Source organism: Camelus ferus, chromosome 22 (genome assembly GCF_009834535.1).
Source record: "Camelus ferus isolate YT-003-E chromosome 22, BCGSAC_Cfer_1.0, whole genome shotgun sequence".
NCBI lineage: Eukaryota > Metazoa > Chordata > Mammalia > Artiodactyla > Camelidae > Camelus > Camelus ferus.
The window spans coordinates 18,445,164-18,472,749 of record NC_045717.1 but is presented as its reverse complement, the minus strand read 5'-3'; the positions used below and the strand labels follow the sequence as shown (position 1 = coordinate 18,472,749).

Sequence of the window (27,586 nt, the reverse complement as noted above, 5' to 3'; positions counted from 1 at the left end):
AGCACAGGGAACTATATTCAATATCTTATAATAACCTATAATGGAAAAGAATCCGAAAAAGAATATATATATGTATAACTGAATCACTTTGCTGTACACCAGAAACATAATACTGTATACCTACTACACTTCAACACAAAAAACATTGAACATCCCAATGTGCCAGCGAGACCACGCCTCTCCTCAATCCCCGCCCATTCAGCTTAAGCCCGGTCTTTAGACCAGTTCATCTGGAGTACACCCCGCCCCTATCCCCACACTCCTGGTCTGGTCCGACTCCACCCCAGAGCCTAAGCTCACTCCCACTTGGAAGGAAACTAAAATTTCTCCTCCGAGGTTGGATGAAGAAGGAGTTAACCTTTCCACCACTGCCTGAGAGTCGGAACCCCGGCTACTTCCGCTTCCGGCTGTTCTGAGACCGGAAGCGGAAGTGCGCAGCGGCGGCGGACGGCGGTGGCTGTGTGGGACGGCGTGGAGCTGCGCGGCGCGGCGCGGCGCGTTGCGGTGGGAGTGTCTCCGGCTTGTCTGCAGGTGCGGCCCGGCCTCTCGGGAGGGCGGGGAGGGCTCCTCGGGCGCGGGGAGCAGCTGGAGCGCTGAGGACGGCTGCCCGGGCTAGGGTGCTTCCTCCCCGCGGTCGCCCCGGGGCCGGGATGGGGCCCCCACAGCTCGGTTCTGCAGCCGGGCTCCCCCTGCCCAGTCTGTCGCCCTTGGGTCCCCCTTATTCGGGCAGAGGGCTGTCATCCAGCTATTGAAAGGGAAATCACGAAGTACAGTCTAGGTCCTGCAGCAAATGAATGGTGACGTTGGCTGGCCCCAGCACTCACTCGTCCTCCTTGATTTGTAGGCCTACCCAGTCTCCCTTATGCAGGATAACTGTTTACTAATACATCACGTTTTATTTCATACTACATTTCATATTATCTAGCTCTGCAGATGAAAAGTTAAATCTGAGTCTACATACGCAAATTGGTTTGAGTGACTTCGCCTGTGAATTGTAATAATTGAATGTACTCTCTATAGAGGGATGAATTAGATGAGGTTTTTTTTTTTTTTGGTGACTGACGATTTGCAGTTCTTTAACTTAGGACCTGTTAGTTAAACTTGCGTTTCCCTTCCCTTTCCTTTCCTTTCTCTTCCTTACTTCTTTTCCTTATTCTTTTGACAGTGCTTTTAATTTGTGACTTTTACTTTGTGAGTATCAGTTTTCTTCATTGCAAGGGGAGCGTGTCTTAAGAAATCCATTTCTCTTGTCACAAGCCTTGTTAACATCAAGGAACAGTAAGACTGTTCAGTTCTTTTCCAGTTGGCTCCATCCTATAAATCACCATAAAGCTTCAAAACATGGGGGCTCCGGGAAAAAGATGACACAAACTTTATTAGTACTGGAAATTGAAGTTGAGTTGGCTGTAAATGGGATGTCTTTTTTTAATATTAGGGTTTTAAGGCTCACTTCTTTTTTTTTTAAAAAATCTTTTTATTAAGTACCTTTTACATTTCTCAATCTCACTTTAGCTTATTCTTTTTTGAGAGGGGGAAGGTAATTAGGTTTATTTGTTTGTTTGTTTGCTTTAATGGAAATACTAGGCATTGAACCCAGGACCTCATGCATGCCGAGCAAGCTACACAATGTCACTGTGCTAGACCCTCCCCTGTAAGGCACACCTCTTTTTAATTTAATTTATTTTATTTATTTATTTTATTTATTTAATTTATTTATTTATTTATTTGTTTATTTATTTATTTATTTATTTATGGGGTAATTAGCAAGGGCTCACTTCTAATGAGAAATGAGGGGAAAAAATTAATTCTGGAGAAAAACATCTGATTTCAATGTAATGAGTGAGGTGTTTGTTTTCAAAGAGAATTCATGTCCCACCTTGCCTTTTTAGAAAGAATTAATGTTTCTTAAAGATACCTGAAACCTAATGTTGTGATTTTTGTTATATGGACAGGCATTTTAAGTCATTTTCAGTTTTGACTTCTGTGCTGTTTTGTGTGCTTGTATGTGAGTGTGGGGCGCAGGCACGTGCCTTCTTAGTCTAGCCATACTGAATTATTCTTGGGGAGTGCTGATTGTTTGCCATATTTTCCTTTGGTGTGCCCTCAATGAGCCAGGCTCTGCATAGGGAAAACAATGCAACCAAAATAGATACTGTGCTCACCCATGTGGAGGCTTTTTTCTAGCTGGGAAGACAGATTTTAAATGAATAATGACAAGGGTGATATAGAGACACAGAACAGAAGAAGCTGAGGAGGAGGTCAGGCAAAATGTCTTAAAAGGGACAAATGTTTGAACCTAAAAGAGGGATTATATGTAACTAGACAAGGGAGCAGGCTGTGGAGTGGGAGTGGGGAGATTTGAAGGAACATGAGAAGCACAGTGCATCAGGCAGTGCAAAGCCTGGCGTATTCCAGGAGCTGAGGAAAGACAGGGAGAGCTAAGATACAGAAGACAAAAGTGTGGAGTGAAGGAGCCAGGTGGAAAGGAAGGCAAAGCCCTGAAGGTCATGGTTAACGTTGGACCTCGTTCTAAGGCCACTGGGAAGCCACTGAATCAGAGTTTTAAGTAGGGGTGGAATATGATTTTGTGATTTAAACAAAACACCAGCTTTTGGATTGAGCATGGAGTTTGGGCTGGACAAGAATGAATGCAAAGTCCACATGTAGGAGCTTGAGTAAGTTCAAGTCTCAGATGGCCGTGGAAGTGGGAAAGTTGGAATGTTTGAGACGCGTAGGAGGTAGAATTGAGAGTGTGGTGATTGATGTAGTCTCTACCACGTGATGCAGAGTAGGAGGTGGCAAACCATGGCCTGCGCGCCAAATATGCCCCAATGCTGGTTTCTGTGAATAAAATTTTATTGGAACACACGTGTTTATGTGTTCTCTGTGGCTATATTTGTGCTACAACCACAGTGAAATAGTGGCAATACAGATCATATAGCCCCCAGATCCTTAGACATTTTGCTATCTGGCCTTTTACAGAAAAAATTTGCCAACCTTTAATACAGAAAGTACTTAGTAGGCGTCACGTGCTGTGCTGGTGGCAGGATTTGGAGTCCTGAAAAAAGTGGACACAGGTCTATACTTCGAGAGTTTACACTGTATTCGGAGCGAGGCAAACTCACCTAAACAAATAAATATGGAAGTCACAACTTGGTAAGGGCAGTGGAGGAAAAGGAGAGGGTGTTAGAGGTGTTTTGAGGGGACATAAGAGGAGAAACGATCCTTTTATTAGGTGGGAGGAACCAGTAGAAGAGGTCAGGGGCTGTGGTGTGAAAGGTGGCTCGGGGCCCAACATGCTGCTTATTGAGATAATTTCCATGTATCGCTGTTTTGCTTGGCTGTCCTGCTGGTGGCCTACAAAAATGGGGTTACCTGTGCCAGACACCTGCTCGGTGTTCTGCTTCCACCCTCATTTCTTCTTTTACCTCCATGTCTCTTTTATTGCAGGGAGGATACTTACTGAAACTTTAAACCCTGGCGCTGGTGTCATGGTGAGGAGGAAGGGGGAGTCGGGATGGTTGGGGGGGTGGACAGTTATGTACTCTGGGCCCTGTCCCCTCTCTCCCTGCCCCCCTCCCCAACTGAGGAAGAAAGGGAAGGGGAAGTGTGGGGCATCTTTAGCCCTGCCCCTCGGGACCTGACAACCTCCTTCAATGCCTGACCTCCGGAGGGAACTGGCTTGGGAGGAGGGTGCCCCCAAATGCTCCACGACTCTGGGCCTAATTCTGGAGTCTGGCTGCATGCAGGGCTCCTTCAGAGCCGGGGCTGTCCCTGCCATGCCTTGTGAGACCTCCTGAAAACACGCATGGATATATAAAAATAAAATTAATTAAAGTCCCAACAAAATGAAAAATTCAGTTTCTCAGTCAGCCAAGCTGTATGTCTCAAGTGCTCAGCAGCCTTTCTGGAAAGGTGCTGGTGGCTGCCTTTTTGGAAGGTATGGGCATTGGCCATTCCCACCGTCACGGAGAGCTTTATCAGACAGTGCTGTTCTAGAGACTCTGAGATTAAAAGGTCATGAAGTTTCTCAGATGCAGTGGAAGTCCTGTTTTAACAGGCATAAAAGATGACTTATGTATGTCTTATATATCTCTGCGGAGGTGTCCTAGGGACTTCATGAATATTAAAAGGTCAAGCCCAAACGTTTGATGCCTTGTGGAGAAGGTAGAGCTCAGTGTAGAGCACGTGCCTAGTAGGCATGAGGCCCTGGGTTCAATCCCCAGCACCTCCATTTAAATAACTAAATAAGTAAACTTAATTACCTTCCCCTCAAACAAACAAACAAACAAACAAAAAACTTTTGATAACTTAAATAAGGAGTTTAGGTAAAGGTCTTTAAAGCTGAGATCAGGCTCTGTCTTCACTGGTTAGTGGAGCAACAAAGAGCCAAAGCTTATACTTCCAGGTTTGTCCAGATGTTAAAAGAAAGTAATTATTTTTGGCTGGGCACGCCATATGATCTCCCTTTAGCAACTCCTCAGTTCTGCCCTTAGCACAAAAACAGCCATAGAGATACACGAATGGGTGTGGCTGTGTGCCAGTAAAACTTTATTTACACAAACAGGGAGCAGGCTGGGTTTGCCCAGCCCTGCTTTGGAGAGAGCACTCTGTCTGTCCTTAAAGTGGGTCTGCCCGCCCCAGTGATAACCGCCCGTCCTACAGAATGGTGGGGGTGGTCCTTGCTGAGCCGGAATATATGTGCTGCCTTAGGAATCAGTCACCTTGGAGGATGTGGCAGTGGGGCTCATGCAGGAGTGGGCGTTGCTGGATGATGCTCGGAGGAAACTGTGCAGATACGTGCTGCTGGACAACTGCAGGACCCTGGCTCCCAGGGGTAAGGCTGGCACTGCTCTGATCCTTCCTGTACGCAGGCGTCAAATGCTTTTTAGGTGCCTGCCATGTGACCACAAAGTTGCCGTGTGGATTTCGTAGGATTTGATGTTCACTGGCTTCCCCGGGATAACAGCTCCATGTATTGCGTCCACTTAATTCTCTCCGTTGTCAGGACCTGTGTGGGTCCCACTGAGCTTGGTCTTGGGCTTGGGGACTCAGAGAGCCTCAGCTCCATGGGGCAGAGAGGAGGGTGTTTGCGGTTTGGGCCCTTGTGAGAGAAACTCACTGAGTTCATTAGATATTGGACGTGATCACTTAACTATCCCGAATACTTGCTCAGGGTCAGGAACTGAGGCCCAGGTGGAAGGCGGGCAGGCTGGAGAAGCATATATTTTCCTCTGCAAGCCCTCCCTCCCTCCCTCAGCATGTGTGTCTTTTTCCTCGAGCAGGGACTTCACCATGCAAACCCAGTCTGGTCTCCCAGGGGGCACTGAGAGAAGAGCTGAGGGCAGTGGAACGAGGCATTCTCTGCACCACGGGTGAGGGTGAGTACCAGGGGTGTAGGGTGTTGTGACCCACCCAGTCCGGGGGTTGGTACTGCTGGGAAGTGTCAATTTGAGAGCATTTTCAAGGTTCTTTATTCTGAGGGGAAGTGAGGCTATTTGGGGTGAGTTCCTTTAGCTTTTCTTCTGTTTTTACTTTCTAACTGCCCTGTCACACTTACTGTTTGCCTCAGAAAAAGATCTGTTCTGATATCTGTCTCTTTTTTTTTAAATTGAGATATTCATATATTGTAAAATTCATCCCTTTAAAGTGTACATTCAGAGGTTTTTAGCTTACTCACAGAGTTGTGCAATAATCACTACTCTCTAATGCCAGAATGCTTCCATCACCTCAGAAAGAAGCCCTGTACCTGTTAGCAGTCACCCCCACCCCCCCAGCAGCACTAATCCACTGTCTGTCTCTCTGGATTTGCTTGTTCTGGACATTTCATAGAAGTGGAATCAACAACATTCGATCTTTGATATCTGACTTCTTTCCCTCAGCATCACGTTTTTGAGGTTCATCCATGTTGTAGCATGGAATGGTTTGTTCCTTTTTGAGGACGAACAACATTCCATCATGTGGATGGGCCGCATTCTGTTTTTCCATTCATCAGATGATGGGCATTTGGGTTGTTTCCCCTTTTTAGCGACTGTGAGTAGAGCTACTCTGAACATTTGTGTACAGGATTTTATGCGGGCATGTTTTCATTTCTCTGGGGTATATCCTTAGGAGCGGAATTGCTGGGTCATTTTATTTTTTTAACTTTCCAAAGAACTGCCAAAGTGCTTTCTAAAATAGGTGCACTATTTTGCCTTCTCACCAGCGGTGGATGCGGGTTCCGCTTTCTCCGTGTCACACACACTCATTGTACATTTCTTCTTTAAAGTGAACGTTTCTTTGTGTGTTCCCTACCTAATCACTTCTTACTTGTTTGTCAGATAACCCTCTCTTTCTGACAACATCAGTCTCAATCTTCATGGATTCTTCCGCTGGGGTAAAAAAACCCCTTATTTCCACCTCATTCCCATCACTGCCAATTTCCACACACAGCCCTGCTCCTCAGAGTCTCCCTTTGCTCACTGATAGCTTCTTCCCTTTCAGTGTTATCCCAAGTTTAGGGTCAGTACTAAAAAAAAGTACGTGTTGTGTGTGTCAATTTCATACCACTGCTTCTTTCTGAAAGAAGGTAATTTTTCTTTTTTTTCTATTTATTTTAGACTGGGAATCTCAGCTTAAACCCAGAGGGTCTAGTCCTGTGCAGGATGCCTTGGAGGCAGGTTCACCCCATGATTTGCAAATGGTAAGGTTCACGGATGATTCTTCATTCCCTCTCATAGGAGAAGTCGAGGCATACCTGAGTTGGAAATGCACACCAGGGCCAGGCAGACGTTTGAGCCAGGGCACTTCCTCAAGGACGTGAAGTGTCTGCAGGGAGCACCGGTGACTCATGAATGTGGGCAACCCCCACCTATGGCTTAAGATTCTCTCTTCCTGCAAGATTCCCCCGAGTAAACGTGTCCATCAGCGAGAGTCAGGCATCGATGGTGTGCAGTACGGTTTGCTCTCCAGCAGCGACCAGAGACGTGCTGCCTGTTAGAGACGCCCTGGGAAAGTTACAGGTGTGAGAAAGCCCAGTGGTGGAGCCTGCACTGTCCTCAGAGAACAAGGCACACCTCTGAAAACGATGAAAACGTGCCCCCAGTGGCATGGATGTTGGTGAGCTTTTCGTCATCATCCTCTCCTTGTCAGGGGCAAACTCTGCCTGGAGAGGAGGCAGCTGATGATTTAACTGTGGTGGGAGAGGCTCCTGGAGGAGCTGGAACTGCAGGAGGGAGGGCTACTCTGATTGTAAGGAACATGGGAAAGTTGTCAGGGATCCCAACACCCAGCTCCTGGAGGCTGTGGTTTCACCTCTTTTGTCTTCTGTTGGATCCACCGTGCCCACCCCAGCAGTGCTCAGTAGGTATATGTTGAACAAATAGGCTGAACCCCTAAAAACCTTTTCTTCAAGAAGAGTAATCTGTTTCAGAATTATTCAGTTCAGAACATTTGTCTCAAAATGGTACCACGGACTCTTTCTGCCATCTTTCCGTTCCTCAGTAGACAAAAAAAAAAAGTGCCCGCAGGATTTTAATTTCTGGAGGTGACTGAGTGGTGATGTGGAGAGGTTGGGTCCACAGAGAAGGTTTTTGTGACTTACATTTCCTGAGAAGAGAGCGCTTGCCACACCACACAGGGCCACATGGGAAAGCACCAGGGTCCGTCAGGAGGCAGACGGGAGTGAGGAGGGTGTCTAGGCCAGAGCTTTATTGGGGTTTCTGCAGGAAAGGCAAGGCAGAACAGGGTGAACAGAATAGGATTGGTGAGTTTGAGTAATTCTGGGGACCTTGGGGCAAAGGGGCTGTCCCCAGTTGTCTGGTACCTGGCCTGGGTGATTTGTTGGGGGAGGAATATTGGCTTGGTGTGTGAGCACTAAATAAAGAAGGTGGCTCAGGGTGTGGGCTGTGGATCACAGGGGAGATGTAAACACCCGTGGCCATGAGTTTGGGCCTGTGATTGGTGGATGCCAAATAGACAAATGCAGACTCTTAGAAACCAGAACAGCATTCATGTTCAGAGCCAAGGCAAGGGCTCCCAGCCTTTCTACAGAATCCTTTCTAGCAACATGTCCTGCAGCTCCTCCGAGGGCTTGTGGCCTAACCTCCAGCCAGGGCCCCCCAGAACCAGAAAGAGGTCGGTCTGTTTCCAGGTCTCTAGCATAATCCATCCTCTAAGACCCTCATTGGTGGCTGGCGCCCACAGTGTAGGAACGGGTGTCACCAGGTCTGAAACTGCCAGACCCACATTCCCCAACTTCTGATGGCACTGACCCCAAACTTAGGGTCTCCGAGGGTGAGAAGGGCCTTGAGGTCACCTCTGTCCTGCTCAGCACCCTGCACGCCTTTCCCCAGGGATCAGGGCTGGACCTGAGGATGCAGATCAGGCCCGCGATGGGAGCGAGGGGAGCACCTCCAACTCCAGAGGACCGGTCAGCCCTCCGGGAGTCACCTTGGTCTTCTGGATACACAGTAAGCCTGAAAAGTGGTTTGCCAGGAGGGCCCCAACCCCGGCCAGGAACGCCTGGGGTTCAGGATTTCTGTGAGTGCGGAAGTTGGAGGGAGGGAGGAATCTAGGGCCAACTCTTGGGAACTGGGGACATGCTGGCGGTCCGGGCTTAGCTCCTGGTAAGAACTACTGAACAAGCGTTTCTGTATTGAATGCAAATATCCCCAGTGTGATGTCGGGCCCAGAGCAGTCCTAGGGGAGGGGCTTGCACCTGGGGCCTAGGCCCTGCCTCTCTGGGTCCAGCTCTTTTCCCCTCCAATTCTTCCACCCTCATTTCCCCCCAGTTCATGGCCAGGAAGCCTACAGCAATGAGTGAGTCCTGTGATCCAAGGGCTGGGCCAGGAGTGTCCAGGCTGTAACAGAGCCCTTGGCTTAGGGCCTTGTGTTTTTGTACTGAGGTGGGGAGAGTTACAGAGAAGGACACTTTAAGGTGTGCTTTGAGCCCTGCCCTGAGGAGAAGGGGCCTCGTCTCACCTGTCCCTGCCCATCACCTGCTCTGAAGGCCCTGCCCTTCCCGCCCACCACCAATTCCTGCCAGCTTTTCCTCCAAAATATAAACCTACCTCTGACTGCTCCTCCTGGCCCTAGTGTCACCACCCTGCCCAGAGCCCCCATTAGTTCTCCTGGACCCCCGGGAACTGCTCTGGACAGGCGCCAGCTGCCACTGGGTCCCACCCTGGACACAGAGACCAGAGGCATCCCTTAGAAATGCAAGTCAGTTGGAACACCTTTCTGGAGGGAGTGGCCGGCGGTATAGGAGAGTCCTTTCTCCCACACAGGGCTTCCATGTGGGAATAATTTACACCTCCCCTCATTTGCAGGGGTCCATCTCTGTATCCTCTCTCTACACCTTCATCTGCTGGCCACCCCCTGCCCCTGTTTGCTCCAGCGTTTCCCCCACTGCTGGAGGCTACGCAGAGGAGGCCTCCTCTACCAGGGCCCCCTATCTCCGTTCCATCTTGGAATTGAAATTCTATGACAGTGATGAGCTTTGTATTGAAGAATTGTCAGTCTGGACCAGGTAAACAGGTCATGTCCCTCCTTTTATTAGTATGTTCCCCAAAGCAGGGCCAGCCATGCAGAGTCAGTCCGGGTGAGCAGGTGTGAGCGGATCCCACTGACTGTGTGACTCTCCTCTGTTCCCGTCACTCTGTCCAGGGGCCGAAGGTGGCTGTGCAGATTCAGAGGGTGGCCACGCTGGAGCCTGTGCGGGGCCTCCCCAACCTGTGGGTGGCCGGAGGTTGTGGTGAGTGAGCGCTGGGTGGAACTGGCAGCCGCAGGGCCCCCGCTCCTGTCCTGTGTCTGGGAATTTGCATCCTGCTGCCTTTTCCTTTGACTGTAGTCACTGCCATGCGTCAGGGAGAGGACACAGGAAGTCATTGCTCATTATCTGTATGCAAGGGGAAGGGCACTTTCTAAGGATTGTGGGCTGGGATTCTTTTTTTTTTTTTTTTTTTTTTTGGTCTCAGATCCTTTTGTTAGGAAAGAGCAGACCCCACTCAGCTATGGCAATGGCCAGATCTCTTTTTGGGCACAGTTAAATTCTTCCCTGCGCAATCACATCCATGCTGAAGGTTACAATTTGAATTGACTATAAACAGCACATGTTTGAACTGAGCTTTAAAACAAAAAATGAGGTTGAAAGCCACATCTCCTGAGATGTGGGGGAAAAAGTTAATTCTGGAGGACAAATTACATCTTAGCTTTAATTGCAAGGCATTGGTTTCCTTCCATCTTGCCTTGGAGTGAGAGAAATAAACTTTGTTTCTCAACAAGATCATCCAGTCTTAGATTTGGAATCTGTACCAGATCACGGACAGGAAGTAATTTTTAGGTTTGGGTTATATGTCACTCTCCTGTGTATTTTTGGTAAGCCTTCTGTGCCAGGCCCTGCTGTGAAGTCCTCTTGAAGTCCTTGGAGTACTCTGTACTCCTGAAGTACTCTAGAAGTGACACTGTCACCCGGTGGGGAGATGGGCACTGGAAACAATGGCAGACAGGACGCTGATACCCTCCCCTGCAGAGCTGGCAGTGTGGCTGGGCTGGGCTATCAGGTTTTTTTTTTTCATTGAGGTATAGTCAACTTACAATGTTGTGTTAGTTTCTGGTGTACAGCATAGCGATTCAGTTTTATATATATATTCCTTTTCATATTCTTTTTCATTATAGGCTATTACATGATACTGAATATAGTTCTCTGTGCTATACAGTAGGACCTTGCTGTTTATCTGTTTTACATGTAGTGGTTTGTACTCCTGAACTGCAAGTTTATCTCTCCACCCACCTTCTCCCCCTGGTAACCATAATTTTGTTTTCTCTGTCTGTGAGTCTGTTTTTATTTTGTAAATATGTTCATTTGTATCATTTTTTAGGTTCCACATATAAGTGATATCCTATGACATTTGTCTTTCTCTTTCTGAGTTACTTTACTTAGTATGACAGTCTCTACGTCCATCCATGTTGCTGCAGATGGCATTTTTTACGGCTGAGTAATACTCCACTGTATGTATGTATGTATGTATACGTGTGTGTGTGTGTGTGTGTGTACACATATACCACAACTTCTTTATCCAGTTATCAGTCGATGGACATTAGATTGCTTCCATATCTTGGCTGTTGTAAATAGTGCTGCTGTGAACATTGGGGTGCATGTATCTTTTCAAATCAGAATTTCCCCTGGATATATTTGGTGGTCAGATTTTAAAATGGAGACCAGAGGGCAGTGGAAACATATAACAGGAGGGCTTTATCTTGGGGGGCAGAGAGGAACTGTGGGAAATGTGAGTTTAGACCAGAGTCTCAACCACAGCACTACTGACACTGGGGCTGGGTCATTCTCTGCGGTGGGGCTGACCTGTGTGCTGTGGGATGTTTAGCAGCATCCCTGGCCTCCACTCACTGGCCTCCAGATACCACCTCCCTCTGTCTTAGTTTGCCGGGGCTGCCATAACAAACTGCCACAGACTGGGTGGCTTAAACAACAGAAATTTGTTTTCTCACAGTTTTGGAGGACAGTAGTCCAAGATCAAGGTGCTGGCAGGGTTGGTTTCTTCTGAGGGCTGCGATCTGTTCTAGGCATCTCTCTTTGGCTCGTGGATGTCCATCTTCTTCCTGTGTTTTCCCTCTGTCCGTGTTTGTGTCCAAACTTCCTTTTCTTATAAGGACACCAATCATTGGATTAGGACCTACCCTACTGACCTCCTTTTAATTTAATGACCTCTTTAAAGACCCTGTGTCCAAATACAGTTATTTTCTGAGATACTGGGGTTAGCACTTCAACATATGAAGCTTTGGAGGGACACTATTCAGCCCATAACATCCTAGACATGACATCCAAGAATGTCTTCAGATGCTATGGACTCTCCCCTTCAAATTCGTATATTAAAGCTCTGACCTCCCATGTATTGGACTCTACTGGAGACCGGGCTTCAAGGGAAGGTAATTAGGGTTAAATGAGGTCATAAGGGTGCAGTCCTGATCCCGAAGAACTGATGTCCTCACTGGGCCAGCCCAGTCCCTCAGGGCCCCCTCTTCTCCTGTAGGTCTGCCCACTCAGGACCCCGCCTGGCCCCAGGAGGTGAGCACAGGGGGTGAAGCTGTGGCTCCTGGGGTACTGACCGCCTGTCTGCAGGTGAGTAAGAAATCCTTAGCCTTTTTCTTGCTTTGCCTCCTTGTCCCCTCCCCCTGTCTGGGAGCTTCTCGTCCCCTCAGCTGGTCTCCAGGCTTCCAGGCACTGGGCTTCTAGCAGTGGGGAGGCAGTGACCACACTCCCTCATCCAGGCCTTCCCTGGGGAACTGGGGGCCATGTTCAGCTGAGCAGCAGGAGGGAAAGCAGGGTGAGGATGTGAGCTGTCCTTGTCTCACAGTCGTCAGTCTCCCAAGAGCAAACGGTGTCTTTTACCAAGTGTCCTCCTTCTGCCTGCAGCACACTCAGGTCCGCTGGGCCCTGGAGCTGGAGGGTCCTAAGCCCTGACGTGAAGTTGAGGTCCTTTGCTGCCACACCTCGGGATGCTGTCTTTCGGGAGGGAAGAGTAGATGGAGAAGGGTTCTGGTTCTGAGGCTTGAGCCAAGAGACCTCAGAACCCTGTCTGAAAATCCTCTGTGTGGGGTGGGGTTGGAGTTTTCCCTTCCCCAGGCCTGCAAGCCGCCCACCATCCTCTTGAGTACTGGGGGGGGGGTGGCCCCTGACTGAGCTGGAGTGGGTGGGTGTGCGTGCATTTTAGGAACCAGTCACCTTTGCCGATGTGGCTGTGCTATTCACACCAGAAGAATGGCTGTTTCTGGACTCTGCTCAGAGAAGCCTGTACAGAGACGTGATGCTGGAGAACTATAGGAACCTGGCCTCTGTGGGTAAGGCCGGCCTTGGTGCTTCATCCACACACTCCCGCGGCCTCGGTGCGTTCCTGGTATGATGATGGTTTGGGAAACTGAGAGGTGAAGAGACAGACGAGTCCTGTCCTCGTGGTGCTTATAGTCTAGTGGCTTCCCTGCGGAAATGAAGGTCTATCTGCTATTTCTGGGCTTCTCAAGTCCACCCCTGAGTCAGGCCCCAGGTTTTGGGGACTGGAGAGTCCCAGTGTCCTCCGGGGCCCATTGAGGGAGCCTGTACTTTGGTTCCTTAGTGAGAGACCTCAGCTGTGCCATCAGAGTGGAGGTGCTGTCATTTTGCTGTTCCCACCTCCAGGGCCCCTAAAGACTCCAGAATATAGGCCCCCATCTCATGGCAGGCACGGTCTGCTCACCCCCTGCATCTTTCCGCACGAGCAGGAGATCAACTCTGCACACCCAGTATGTTCTCCAATTTGGAGCCAAGAGAGGAGCTCTGCATCACCGAGAGAGGGCTCTTCCCAGGAGCCCATGCAGGTGAGCATCCAGCAGATTAGGGGAGCACCGGCTTTGATGGGGAGGGAGAAGTGTTAGATTTGGAAACTGTCGGGAAGAAGAACCGCTTTCAGCGCCCTTGGTGGGGAAGGCTGTTTGGCTGAGCTCCCTTAGTAAATTCCACTTTCTTTCCTCTTTCCATTCCCTGTTCATCTCTAATACCTTGCTCTGGTTTCATGGACAGATCATCCTACCTCCTTTTCACACGTAGCATTTCCGTGTGTATATTTCGTCCAGTTCCTCCCCACTGAGTGTTCTTACTAGTGCTTTTTCTCAACATCAGTCCCGATTTTCATAGAACCCTTTCTTAGCAAATTATTTACTATCTCCATTCATCGTTTCTGTGATTAGGTAACTCCTCACATAGCCAAACACCTTAAAATTTTCCTTTGCACTTTGATACGTTCCTCCTCTTCACAGCTTCTTCCTATACTAACAATCAGTGTTTAAAAAAAAAATCTGCATGTGCCTAGATTACTTTATAGGTCATCTCGATTCCACAGTTTCCTTCTCTGTGCACTTAATATCCCTGTCTCCCCTTAATTCATTCCAGAACCTCAACTTCAACCCCAAGACTCAGTTCCTAACCAAGATTTTTTTGCGGGGATTCCATCCTTTGGCATGAAAGGGGTAAGGTACCAAGGGGCTGTTCTTGGTCCTGCGCAGAAGGGAAAGCCCAGGGCGGCTGTGGGTTAGAAGCAAAGCCCAGGAGCCCAGAGGGAGTCAAGGCAAGCGGGACTCGTCCAAGTGAAAGCCGTTTCTTGGGAGAGTCTGTGATTGGCACGAACTGGGGGAAAACTCTAAATGTAGGGCAAGACGTGTCTTCACAGAGCCCCCACAGCTAACCATCTTCGTAAATCTGACCTAGATGTAGAGCACTGAAAGTTTAGTTTAGCCTTAAACAATTCAGAAAAAGTTTACATCTAAGAGGCCCCATGAAAGACACTCTGTGGTGGAGCGCCTGCCTGGAGGAACTCAGGGCGGCAGTGGTGTAGACTCACTAAACTGGCAGAGGTGGCAGCTGTAGGAGAGTCTGTCTCCTCCACGCAGTTCGCCTGGGGGAGGATATAGTAGCCGTGAATGCAGTAAAGCCTCTGGTCTCCCGTTCTCCTCAATTGACAGGACCAACCTCAGACTGGAGAAAAACTCTATAAATACAGTGAACTTGGGAAACCCTTCAACAGCATCAAACCACTTTTTCAGTACCAGGGGGTTCATGCTGGAGGGAGCCCCTGTGAATGCCGAGAGAGCAGGAAGTCCTTCTTCCAGACCGCTCACCTGGTGGTGCCTGAGAAGACCCGTAGCAGGGATAGAACCTTCGCATGTAACAAATGTGAGAAATCCTTCAGGTACAGCTCCGACCTCCTCAGGCACGAGAAGACTCACACGGCGGAGAAGTGCTTTGAGTGTCAGGAGTGTCGGCAGGCCTTCAAGTATTCCTCGAACCTGCGGCGACACCTGAGAACCCACACTGGAGAGAAGCCCTTTGAGTGCAGTCAGTGTGGGAAAACCTTCACGAGGAACTTTAACCTGATCTTGCACCAGAGAAACCACACGGGCGAGAAGCCCTACGAGTGCAAGGACTGCGGGAAGGCTTTCAATCAGCCGTCGTCGCTGAGGAGCCACGTGAGAACTCACACGGGAGAGAAGCCCTTTGAATGTGGCCAGTGTGGGAAAGCCTTCAGGGAACACTCGTCGCTGAAGACACACCTGCGGACCCACACCAGAGAGAAGCCGTACGAATGCAGCCAGTGTGGGAAGCCCTTCCGGACGAGCACGCACCTGAATGTCCACAAGAGGATCCACACGGGGGAGAAGCTGTACGAGTGTGCCACCTGCGGGCAGGTCTTGAGCCGCCTCTCCACCCTTAAGAGCCACATGCGGACCCACACGGGAGAGAAGCCCTACGCGTGCCAGGAGTGCGGGCGAGCCTTCAGCGAGCCCTCGTCCCTCAGGAAGCACTCGAGGACCCACACCGGCAAGAAGCCCTACGCATGCCAGGAGTGCGGGCGGGCCTTTGGTCAGTCCTCGCACCTGATCGTGCACGTGCGGACCCACACGGCGGGGAAGCCCTACGCGTGTAACCAGTGTGAGAAGGCCTTCCGGCACAGCTCCTCGCTTACCGTGCATAAGAGGACTCACGCCGGGAGGGAGGGCGTCAGGATGGGCGGCCTGCCTTTATCAGCTTCGCTTCCCTACCGTGGGCCGCTTGCTGATTAACTTCCAGTTTGTAAAAAACGCAAACTTTCAGGGCTGTAATCATCTTTCCTAGTGCTTGTTTAGCGACATCACACCTTTCAATGTGTATTTTCATTTTGGTTTAATTCTCCATATTGTCTTAGTTTCCATTCTCACTTATTCTTTGATGCATGTGTTAAATGGAATTAGATTTTAAATAACAGTTCCTGGGGATATTTTTATAGAGGTGTAAATCACACTGAAGATGCATAAGTCTTAAGTGTACATTTGGATGAGTTTGACAGAGGTATACACATGTGTGATCCACACCCCGTTCAAGATACTGTTGCTCTCATTCTGGAAAGTTCCTGCATGTATGTGGGTATTTTTAAAGTTGCCTTCCTGTTGTTGCTTTCTCATTTAATTACGCTATGAGCAGAGTGTGTGGTTTTATGTTGTTGAATGTTAAGTATTTGTGGAGATTTGCTTTTAGGTCTATTGTGGCATGTCTTGCTACTTGCCTACCAGATTTGTCCCTTCTTACTTACAAAAGCACCTAGGTTTTTTTCTGTTCAGATTGGGAATGTGCACTATTAAAAAAAAAAGCCCTTTATTTCCCTGTCCCTCTTGCCACCAGGGAGGCCACGCCCCCTAGTCCTGGCCAGTGTAAGTATGAGACATCATTGGGTGTGAGTCCTGGGAAAGATGTTGCGAAGGAATGGTTTCATTCAGTCAGAACCCTCTCCTTCTTGCCTTTTGTGCAAGCAGACCATGTCCAGTGCCAGAGGGGCCATCCTGTGACCATGAGAGTGAAAGCCAGAAGTGTGGCCGGAAGTCACAACCATCCTGGTTCCCCACTTGGCATCTTTGTGTGGCTGTACCAGTCCTGGGCTGTTTATTTCTGGACATCTTGTTATATAAAAAAGATATATTTCTTACTGGTACATGACACTGCATTTTTTTTTTTGTGGGGGGGAGTCTGGGGGGAAGGCTGGGCTGGTTTTATTGTGGCTGAGTGCAGTCTCTAATTGATGCCCTTAGCATATGGTCAATTTTTATGAATGGTTGAAGTCAGTGTGTTGTATTCTACATGTGTCCACTAGATGGAGCATATTATTTGTATTTCAAAGTCTGCACATTTTATTTTATTTATTTTTCTTATTTTTTATTGAAGTGTAGTTGATTTACAATGTTAGTTTCAGGTGTACAGCAAAGTGATTCAGTTATACATATACATACACGTATATATATTTTCAGTGTCTTTTCCATTACGGCTCATTACAAGAAATTAAATATAGTTCCCTGTGCTATATGATAGGTCCTTGTTGTTTATCTATTTTAGATACAGTAGTGAAATGTCTACACATTTTAAAATACTGGTCTCTGTCTTAGTTCAGGCTGCTATAACAAAAATAGTATCAACTGAGTGGCTTATAAAGAACAGAATTTATTTCTTACAGTCAGAGTTCTGGAGGTTGGAAGTCCAAAATCAAGGCTGGCAGATTTGATGTCTGGTGGGGGCCTGCTTCCCGGTTGGTGGATGGCCATCTGCTTGCTGTGTCCTCCCGTGGCAGAAGGGGAGCAAGAGAACCCTCTGGGGTCTCTTTTATAAGGGCACTAATCCCCCCCTCTTAACCTAATTACCTTCCAAAGGCCCCACCTCCTAACACCATCACCCTGGGGATTGGCTTCAGTATATGAATTTTGGGGAACACAAACATTCAGTCCTTAGCAGTCTCTGATCTGTCATTTACTGTGAAAGCTACATTAAACTCTCCCACCATGATTATGGGTTCCTGAATATATCTTGTAATTCTGTCAACTTAAACACTTATGTATTTTGAAGCAATGGAATTAAGTGAAAACATTTTTGACATTTTATAAGTTTCCAGAAAATTGTTCCTTTTATCTTAGAGTGACTATCTCTCTGTGAATATCCACTCATTCATCATCACAACGGCAAATAATTATTTAGAGCTTACTATTACTGGATAGTAGCTACTACCCTAAACTTTGCATCTTTGGAGTTATGTAGTCCTCACAATGACACTTTTGAGGAAGGTACTGTTATCCCCAATTCACAGATGAGGAAACTGAGGCCCGGCAAGTTGAGGTGAGTTAACCAAGGTCATGCAGATGTTAAGGGACAGAGTCTGGCTCCAAGATCCATGCTCTCTAGAGCTTCACTCCTGGGGCCATTCTCCATTTTTACCTGTACATACAGGGATCTGTTTTTGTGTTTTAATATTCTTTAATTGAGGTATAACTTATGTAAAAGTTCATAAGTGTTAGTGTACACCTGAATGAATTTTATGTATGTCTACACCACCCACATCAAGATACAAATATTTTATCTCCCCAGAAGGTTCCATTGGGTCCTACCCCAGTCAATAATAAGCCCCATCCCCAGAGGTAACCAGTGTTCTGACTTCTATCACCTTAGTTTTGTTTTTCCTGTTCAGAGAAATAGAACCACACAGTATGCCCTCTTGTGCCCGGTGTTTTCACTTAATATAGTGTCCATGAAATCAAGTCTTTGTCACTTTATCAGTAGTTTATTCTCTTTTAAAATTGCTATGTAGTATCCCATTGCCCGAATATACTGCAGTTTAAAAACTCTATTCTGTTTATGGACATTTGGGTTCTTCCCGGGTTTTGCTCTTATGAATAAAGCTGCTGAGAATGTTTGTGTGCAAGTCTTACTGTGAACGTATGTTCTCAGTTCTCTTGGGTATAAACTTTGGAGTGGAATTGCTGGGCAAGTGTTGGGTAGGGTAGCTTTAGCATCAGTAGATATTGCCAAACAGTCTTCCAGAGTGGCTGGAACAATTTATACTTCCATCATCAATGAATGGAAGTTTCATTTGTTTGACAATGTGGTGCTGTCAGTTTAATTTTAGCTGTATTAGTGGGTAAGTGGTTTCTTGTGTTTTAATTTGCCTCTTTTTTTTTTTTTTTTTTTTGGTGAACAATGATGTGGTTAGATTGTTGCCATGATAATTTTGCCCGTCCCTCTACGTACGTCTCTTTTTGATGTGACTTTGATGCTCCTTAAGAGGTGGAGTTTACTTTCCTACCCCTTGAAGATGAGCTCGATCACATGACTTTCTTTGGCCAATGGAACATTATTAAGCATGATAGAAACAGGCTTGAAACACACATTGGCCTTTGCCCTCTAAATTTTGTCTGTGGCTAGACTCTTGAGAGCAGAGTGTGAAGCAGTCTGGGCCAGCCTCCTATAGGATGGGAGACCACATGGGGAGAGAGGCTTTGCTGATCGTCAGCACCAATCGTCAGGCAAGCAAGTGAGGCCCTCTTAGACCATCTGACCCCGGACAAGCCACCAGGTGACTGAAGGTGCATAAATGACCCTGGGCACCAGAACTGCCAAGCTGAATTCAGCTCAGATTGCTGATTCACGGAATTATGAGCACACAACGGTGGTTAGGTAGCAGTAGATAACAGACACAGAAGTTAGTGTCAGAAATAGGATGTTGTTGTCACGAAAACTTAAAATAGGCATTGACTTTAAAACTCAGCAGCAAGAAAGCAGCTTAATGGCTGGAAATACAAGAAAACTGCCACTAGATGTTAGAAGAAGGCTATGTAGTTATTTGGGAGGGAAACAACTGGCAAAAAATGTCTGCGGTACCTTGGAAGATAGAACGTGTACTTAGTAACGTCGTGGATCTGGCTGAGGAGGGAGGCTTTTCCCTATCTCTGGTCCTACCCACAGGCTTCCTCGTGAGTACCTGGTGGTCCAAGGAGACCCTGCGAGTAGGTGAGAATCTTCCTTGTGCCCGAGGCCCCTAGACTCTCTACCATACCAGCCCACATTTGGCCTTAGCAACTGGTTAAAGATTTTTAGGAGAAAGTTTACTCTCTTGTCAGGTGGTGCTGTCTTCATCCTTGTTACAGGTGAGCTAGCGCTCCTGTCTGTTCTCTTCTAGATTTCAGGCTAGCTGGTTGCCTGTGAACTCAGTTCTCTTGATGGGTTCAAGAAAGTTACGTTTTTGTCAATTATTCAGCATTTTCTTTTGGCTATGGTGGCAGCAAGGCATAACAGGCTTCTGCATCCAATAAACCGGGTTCTTTACTTCCTTTTTTTTTTTTTAACATTTTTTTAAATTGAGTTATAGTCAATTTACAATGTTGTATCAATTTCCAGTGTAGAGCACGATTTTTCAGTTATACATGAACATACATATATTCATTGTCACATTCTTTTTTGCTGTGAGAAACCGCAAGATTTTGTATATATTTCCCTGTGCTATACAGTATAATCTTGTTTGTCTATTCTATGTATTCCTGTCAGTATCTATAAAATTTTGAACTCCCAGTCTGTCCCTTCCCAATCCCCTCCCCCCTGGCAACCACACGTTTGTATTCTATGTCTATAAGTCTGTTTCTATTTCATATTAATGTTCTTTTTTTTTAGATTCCACATATGAGCGATCTCATATGGTATTTTTCTTTCTCTTTCTGGCTTACTTCACTTAGAATGACATTCTCCAGGGACATCCATGTTGCTGCAAATGGCATTATGTTGTCGGTTTTTATGGCTGAATAGTATTCCATTGTATAAATATACCACATCTTTATCCAGTCATCTGTCAATGGACATTTAGGCTGTTTCCATGTCTTGGCTATTGTAAATAGTGCTGCTATGAACATTGGGGTGCAGGTGTCATCCTGAAGTAGGGTTCCTTCTGGATATATGCCCAGGAGTAGGATTCCTGGGTCATACGGTAAGTCTATTCCTAGTCTTTTGAGGAATCTCCATACTGCTTTCCACAGTGGCTGCACCAAACTGCATTCTCACCAGCAGTGTAGGAGGGTTCCCTTTTCTCCACAGCCTCTCCAGCATTTGTCATTTGTGGACTTTTGAATGATGGCCATTCTGGCTGGTGTGAAGTGATACCTCATTGCAGTTTTGATTTGCATTTCTCTGATAATTAGTGATATTAAGCATTTTTTCGTATGCCTATTGATCATTTGTATTTCTTCCTCGGAGAATTGCTTGTTCAGGTCTTCTGCCCATTTTTCGATTGGATTGTTTGGTTTTTTTCTTATTAAGTCATATGAGCCGCTTATATATTCTGGAGATCAAGCCTTTGTCAGTTTCATCTTTTGCAAAAATTTTCTCCCATTCCATAGCTGGTTGTTTTGTTTTGTTCATGGTTTCCTTTGCTGTGGAGAAGCTTGTAAGTTTAATTAGGTCCCATTTGTTTATTCTTGCTTTTGTTTCTGCTGCTTGAGTAGACTGCCCTAGGAGAACATTTTTGAGATGTATGTGAGATAATGTTTTGCCTATATTTTCTTCTAGGAGGTTTATTGTATTTTGTCTTATGTTTAAGTCTTTGATCCATTTTGAGTTTATTTTTGTGTATGGTGTAAGGGAGTGTTCTAGCTTCATTGATTTACATGCTGCTGTCCAGTTTTCCCAGCACCATTTGCTGAAGAGACTGTCTTTATTCTATTGTATATTCCTGTCTCCTTTGTCGAAGATTAGCTGACCAAAAGTTTGTGGGTTCATTTCTGGGCTCTCTGTTCTGTTCCATTGTTCTATATGTCTGTTTTTGTACCAATACCATGCTGTCTTGATGACTGTAGCTGTATAGTATTGGGGTTCTTTACTTCCTAAAACACACTACTTCCAGGAATTGCTTATCGGACTTTCTTTTCCTCTTTTCTGTAAGTTCCCTGAGATCAGAGACCACATGGAGCTCGTTCATTGTGACTTCCTTTAGGCCTAGCACTACGCAGGGCAGAAAACAAGCTTTTCAGATGGTATAACGTCTACATGAATTCATATTGTGGCACATGCTCCTAGGTGGAGCATGTATGATCTCTTAGCCGATTAGGTTGTAGGTTCCTGTGGTCTGCTTCCTCTCACCCACAAGGAATCAAAGCCACTGCCTCTGAAATTCACCACTGCTCAGCAGTCTCTACTCAGAATGAAGAGAGCACAGTGCCTGGCATCCATGGAAAATTTAATAAGAGGCAGTTCTTAGGCATTTGGGTCAGCCTGAGGCTGTACTCTTAGACTCTGGACAGGGCAAAAGAAGTGTGTGTGAGGATCAAAGACTACCTGAGAAGACGAATCCCCTTGTCAAACCTTCAAAGGAAACCTTGTCCCAAGAGGGGTACTTCCGGATTATAAACTAAAGGGTAAGTTGAGCATGCTGGAAAAGTACACACTAGGTGGTAGCCAAAATAAGCAGGGTTTTAGGTAATGTTTGAGACTCCTTTTTTGCTGTTATGTTTATTCCTTTTTTTTTTTTTTTCAGTGAAAGTGCAAAACTTTGCTAATCAGAAAAAGCCATTGGTTGATCCATGTTATTGGATTCGATGAAGTCATCTAAAAGCCATCCACATTAGATAAAAAGCATGAGACCTTGGTTCTGGTTCTGGTTTAGATAGCCATCTAAAAGTCATCTTCATTGGATAAAAAGCATGAGTGGGTGGCAGAGGGGAGTTGAGGAGAGAGGAGTGCAAGCAGCAAATGGATTCATCACAGGGATTTTATACCAGTTCTACTCAGTGCAGGCTCTGGGAACAGCCCTGGATTTAGAGTTCTGTATTTCTCACAGTGGTATACCTCAGGAGGAGGCCATGCCCTTCACTGGAAGAAGGTGGATTCCAGGGTCAGTCTGCCCAAGGCTTTGCCTCCTGGTTCCTCAGAGTCTGTTGGTCACCTGATCACTTCAAATTTACTTTTTTTTTTTTTTTTTGTCCTTCCACATTTTAACTCCAATTGCTGATTCCCCAAAACACTACAGGCTGAAAACAACCAACCAACCAACCAACCAACCAAACAAACACACTACAGGCTGGCCATCAGACATGCTCAGACCTCAGGAATCCCAATCCATGTCTACCCGACCTACTCTCTGGTCTCCTAAATCCCGGGGTTGATAGATTCCAACCTAGGCAGAATCACAGCCCCTTTGAACTTCCAGTTCTGGGTCCAGACTCCAGGACTTCCGGGTTGGGGATTCTGGAGATATCCGACTTCTGTTTCAAACTCCTGCAATTCCATGACTCCTCAGAAGGGGACAGGTTGAGACTGATTCTCCTACGTTTGTTGCTTGACAGCCATACCCAGTGAATCGGGGGTTGTGGGTGATGCTCTTCTGATCGCCTCAGTGTTGGCAGCTTAACAGAGAAGCCCTTTTTTCTTTGGTGTTTGGATGCCTGTTTGATTTCTGTGTAGGAATAGACTTCCCAGTGAGTTTCTGTATTGCAGAGGTGAATGCCAGCTAGAGTCTTGGTCCCCAGTGTAGAGGGATCTTGGGCTTGTGCTGACCTCCAACTTAACTCCTCCCAGACACACACTTCCCACAGATTCTGGTTGGCCAAACATCCTTCCCCTAAGATTCCTACATGGACCTCTACTGCTTTCAGAATAAAGTTCAAATTCCCTAGCCTGGCCCTGAAGGATTGTAGTCATGTGATCCTAGTTACTTATCTGGAAGAAAATCCACCTCTGAGATGCTCCATCGTCTTATCCCTTAGCCCACGGTGCCTATTGCCTATCCATTCTTCAGGTTTCATCTTACAAATAATGCCATAAAGCTCACATTTGATGCCCATCCCTATGTGTTGCCAGGCACTGAGCTATGTTCTCAAGTTATTTTTCTTTTCATTTCCTTTTTCTCTTTGCATCCACTCTAGTTATACTAGTTAAACAAGAGCAATTTAGTAGAAAGAGCACAGGCTTTGCCAGTAAACAGCCTAGAATCTGATTCTTGGCCCTGCCAGTCACCAGTTTTGTGATATCAGACACATTTCCTCATTGAATGACCAGTAGATTGATGCTCATTTTACGGAGTTGTAGGAATCCTTTAGTGAGTGTCAGCCGTGGGGAGGCTGAAGAGGGATTCGAGGAGGTGAGCTGCCCAACTGGAAGAAGGCGCGAGGAGCCCACATGGAGCAAAACAGCACTTTATTGCAGTACAAGCGGGTGGCACGCACACTCAGGCATAAGCACTTGTCCTTTTAATATGCCCGCGCATGCGTATTGTTCATAATGCGGACTCATGCTCCTAGCGCATGCGTACATGTACATGTATTTGTTACACACACGCAGGTTATTGCGAACTTTGACCTGGATCCCGTGACTTACTCACTTAAAGCTACCTACGGTGAGTTAATCAGAAAACTTCCTTTCTGGGGGCAGGGCATAATCACGTTTTTTGCTTCCTTATTGATAGGAAATCTGAATCACCAGCAAGTAGGCTGGCTGTACTGTTACTGGTAATGTCAAGAATAAAAAGCAGAACTGTGGATCTGATAATAAAATGTGACGAAGAAAGCACCCCTTGCGAGATATTTCCTGTCAGTTTATCTAGGGAGCCCACACATAGGAATTCTCATGTGGTTTATTTGAATAGGAAAATTTTTAACTTAAAAGCAAAAGTAGAAAGTTCTCCACAGCTGACTTTGCTTGCCTCTGCACCATAAAGAGTAGGTATTTACCATTTCTCCCAGGAAGGTACAATTCTAATCACCTGTATAGTCCACGTCAAACTATTTGGGAATCTTTAAGAACAGGAAAAAATAATCAATGTGAGAGAAGACAGGATAGTGCCTGCCTTGGGGAATTATCAACTGGGAAGATGTAGAGGAAACTTTCTGGTGTACTGGAAATATTTTATGTCTTGACTTTTTGGTTACACAGGTTTACACACACAAAAATTCATCAAGCCTCAGTCAAGCTGTTGGCTGCAGCTGTGGTCTCATCTCAAGGCTTGACTGGGGAAGGATTCACATGCTTATTGGCAGGTATTTTGTCAGTATCAGCCTATTGACAGCGATGCTATTGGCTAGGAACACCTGAGACACTCAACTGGGCCTGAATGACACAGATTCAGCCTCCACTTCTGACTCTGGACACCACATCTTCATAGGTAGTGCCCAGGAATGAGTAGGAAGTGATGAAATGCAGGTACTCACCTTGGACGCTGCCTATTAGAAATCTGTCAACAAAGGGAAGGGGACAGAGTAGTACTGTGTGTGTGTGTGTGCGTGCGCACATATGTGTGTGCGTGGTGGGAGGGTAGCATAATCAAGAGAAGTATTTTTAAGGAATGACCAGTTTTGAATAGGTTAAATGAGTTCCAAAGATTGAAGGAGTGGAATTAAATGTTATTCCCCCCATTTACTCATTTATTTATTTTTTCTGATTCTTATTTTTCTGAATAAAATAGTAAAGTTCCACAAGAGAAACGTAATAGTGAGGATAATTTACTCGAGTTGCACTGTCCTGTCTGATAACAAGGAAACTCAGGGAGGTGTTACCATAGCCTAACATTTATTAAGCACTTACTAGGTGCCAAGCCCTCTTCTCCATCTTTACAGTCATGGACTCACAAATGCCTTGCAAGTAAGGGCTCTTATAATTCCCGTCTTGCAGATGAAGATACTGGGGCTTGCCCAATGTCATGGCTAAAAATTGTCAGAGCTGGGGACTGAACTCAGGCCATCTTGTTGTGGGGTTTCCCCCACTTGAACATCATGCTGTGCCACGTGGGCAAAGGGAAGAAGGCTTCCTGGGGAGAATGGGAATCAGTAAAAGGGCAAGAATCTTGTCCTTAGGAGGCCCAGGCCAAGAAAGGCATTTATGGCCATATCCTTGAGTACGACTCAGAGTTAGGGGTGCCTCAGGTCAGGAAAAAAATTGTAGAGAGAAAAGGGAAGGACTGCTTCTTCCTTTTCTTTTTCTACTTAGCACTTTCATTTAACATCTCAATGAACCCTGACAGTATCCCTATATAATTACGGCATTGTATTTTCATTAATATAGTACCCATTATACAGTTGAGCAAACTGAGATTCAAAAGGTTAAGTGACTAAAGTCGTCCAGTCAGCCAGTGGAGGAGCTAGGATTGAAATCTTGGGCTGTCTGACTTCAAAACCCGCTCTCCACGTGTATGCCCTGGAATAGGTAGAGGATTAATTCTGCGAGTGAAATTCCTGAAGGGAAGGCAGACATCTTCCATCTATTGTCTGGATAGGGACAAAGGCACACCAGTCTGAAGACTTTCTCCCTTAACATGTATCCCATCGACTGGGAGAGACCGAAGTTTCCAAGACATATCCCTGTTGTCAGCTGCCTGCCTATATTCTGACTTACCTGTAGACATGATGTTCGAAGAGGGACGTGGCTGTTGGTGACTGATTCCCTGGGGATCCTGGGAGCTGGAGGGCAAAGCCCTGTCTACAGTTCTATGCAAAGTGCAGGAGGCTGGTGCAGGGGAGCCTCCAGGACTCTGCTGGAAAGCTGTGGGCTGCAGGACCAGACTCACCTAGTGGAAAGGCAGGGAGGCAGTGGCCTTGGGGACAGAGGGTGAAACTGGAGCTCTATCCTCCTTTCTGTCACCTCTGTCTTTCTGCCCCAGCACACTGCATGCTGCTGCTGTTGCCACAGGGAGTTGCAGCCCTGAACCCTGGAGGTGAGTCTGCCCAGCCAGCCCCATTAGTGATGGAAGCTGGGGAGTGCCCACTGGGGTCTGGGTTCCTTCATCAACGGAGTGTAGGGGAGAGGAGGCTTATTCTGCAAATTAAAAGCCCCAGAAACACTTCCTTTGGGGTTAAGAGAAATGCTTTCTTTCTCCCCCAATTCCCAGAATTTCCTGAGCTCTTTGTCTTTTGATAGCAGCCATCCCTCCGTTCCTCCACTTTCTAGTCCTGGGCTGGCAGCTAGCGTCCTCCATTCCTTGGGGCTTCTTTTTAAAATGTATTTTTATTGAAGTATAGTCAGTTTACAATGTTGCGTTAATTTCTGGTGTACAGCATAATGCTTCAGCCACACATGAATATATATATATATACACACACACACACATTTTCCTATTCTTTTTCAGTATAAGTTACTACAAGATACTGAATATAGTTCCCTGTGCTCTACAGTATAAACTTGTTGTTTATCTATTTTATATATAGCAGTTAGTACCTGCAAATCTCAAACTCCCAATTTATCCCTTCCCACCCTGTTCCTCGGGGCTTCTGACCAAGGTCTCCATCCCCACGGTGTTCTGTGGTTGGAGGTGCACTTTTTACTCCACATGTTTTGGTGCCTCTGCCTGTCGCTGTTATCTTGGATTCATATCTCCATCTGGGGAGATCTTTATCAATCAAATGGTGGGTTGTAAAGCCCCAGAGGCTTGTGGGTGGTGGAGGGGCACATTGGGGATTATGAGGAATCCGTAGGGTTAGGGAGCAGCACAGAAGCAGTTGGTCAAGGGGCCAAAGGAACATTAAAGGGAATAGGGCCGTGGCATTGTCACGGCCATGAGATGTAGAGTGAAGAGCTTAAGCTTTAGAACCAGAGGACACCAGTGAGCTCTCTCTCCATATACAGAAAAAAGGGTCACGTGCGGACACAGTGAGAAGGTGGCCACCCACAAGCCGGGAGAGCACTTCCATCAGAAGCCAACCCTGCCAGCACCTTGATCTCGGACATCCAGCCTCCGGAACTGCGAGAAAACAAATTTCTGTTGTTTAAGCTACTCAGTCCATATCCTATTTTGTTGTGGCAGCCCTAGCAGACTAATATACATGGCCACCTAGAAAACAACCAAGCAAACAGATACAAATACAGAAAATCACCATAATTCCAGCACACAGCCTCCTGGAAAATTTGAGGGACATGTTCTTCCCATCTTTAAAAAGGGCGTTGTGTTATACACCAGAGATTGACACATCATAATTGACTGTACTTCAATTTTAAAAAAAGAAAAACAAATAGACCAAAACAAAACAAAATGTAGCAAGAATATTTTCTTTTTTGACAACAAATATGAATCTAAGACTATGTTGAGTATTGGTGAAGAATGAAAACCTTAGTTTTAGACCTGCCAGGGTCGAGAGGTGATGGGGTAGCATGAGAGAGATCTTCATGGTGATGGGATATTTATGTACCTTGATTGCAGTGACAGTTACAGGCATCTGCACGTGTGATAAAATGACACGGAGCTACACACACACACTGCGCCAGTGCTAGTTGCTTGGTTTAGATTCTGGACTATCATTACAT

The 27,586-nt window shown here is 46.4% G+C and overlaps 1 protein-coding gene across 3 annotated transcripts; it reads left to right on the top strand.

The window, feature by feature from the left end:
- The first annotated feature begins 414 nt into the window (after positions 1-414).
- ZNF333 (zinc finger protein 333) lies at positions 415-16,490 on the top strand. Of its 3 annotated transcripts, XM_032465428.1 has the most exons (12): positions 421-531; positions 3,451-3,494; positions 4,714-4,837; positions 5,286-5,381; positions 6,600-6,682; positions 8,334-8,450; positions 9,646-9,733; positions 12,030-12,118; positions 12,711-12,837; positions 13,255-13,350; positions 13,922-13,998; positions 14,491-16,490. In XM_032465428.1, the coding sequence occupies exons 2-12, from the start codon at positions 3,492-3,494 to the stop codon at positions 15,586-15,588; spliced, it is 1,998 nt and encodes a 665-aa protein (XP_032321319.1). In that variant the 5' UTR covers positions 421-531; positions 3,451-3,491; the 3' UTR covers positions 15,589-16,490. The 3 variants fall into 3 exon arrangements, with proteins under 3 accessions (XP_032321321.1, XP_032321322.1, XP_032321319.1); XM_032465430.1 differs by lacking the exons at positions 4,714-4,837; positions 6,600-6,682 and adding an exon at positions 6,720-7,098 and having other exon boundaries at positions 415-531; XM_032465431.1 differs by lacking the exon at positions 4,714-4,837 and having other exon boundaries at positions 415-531.
- Positions 16,491-27,586: the final 11,096 nt, after the last annotated feature.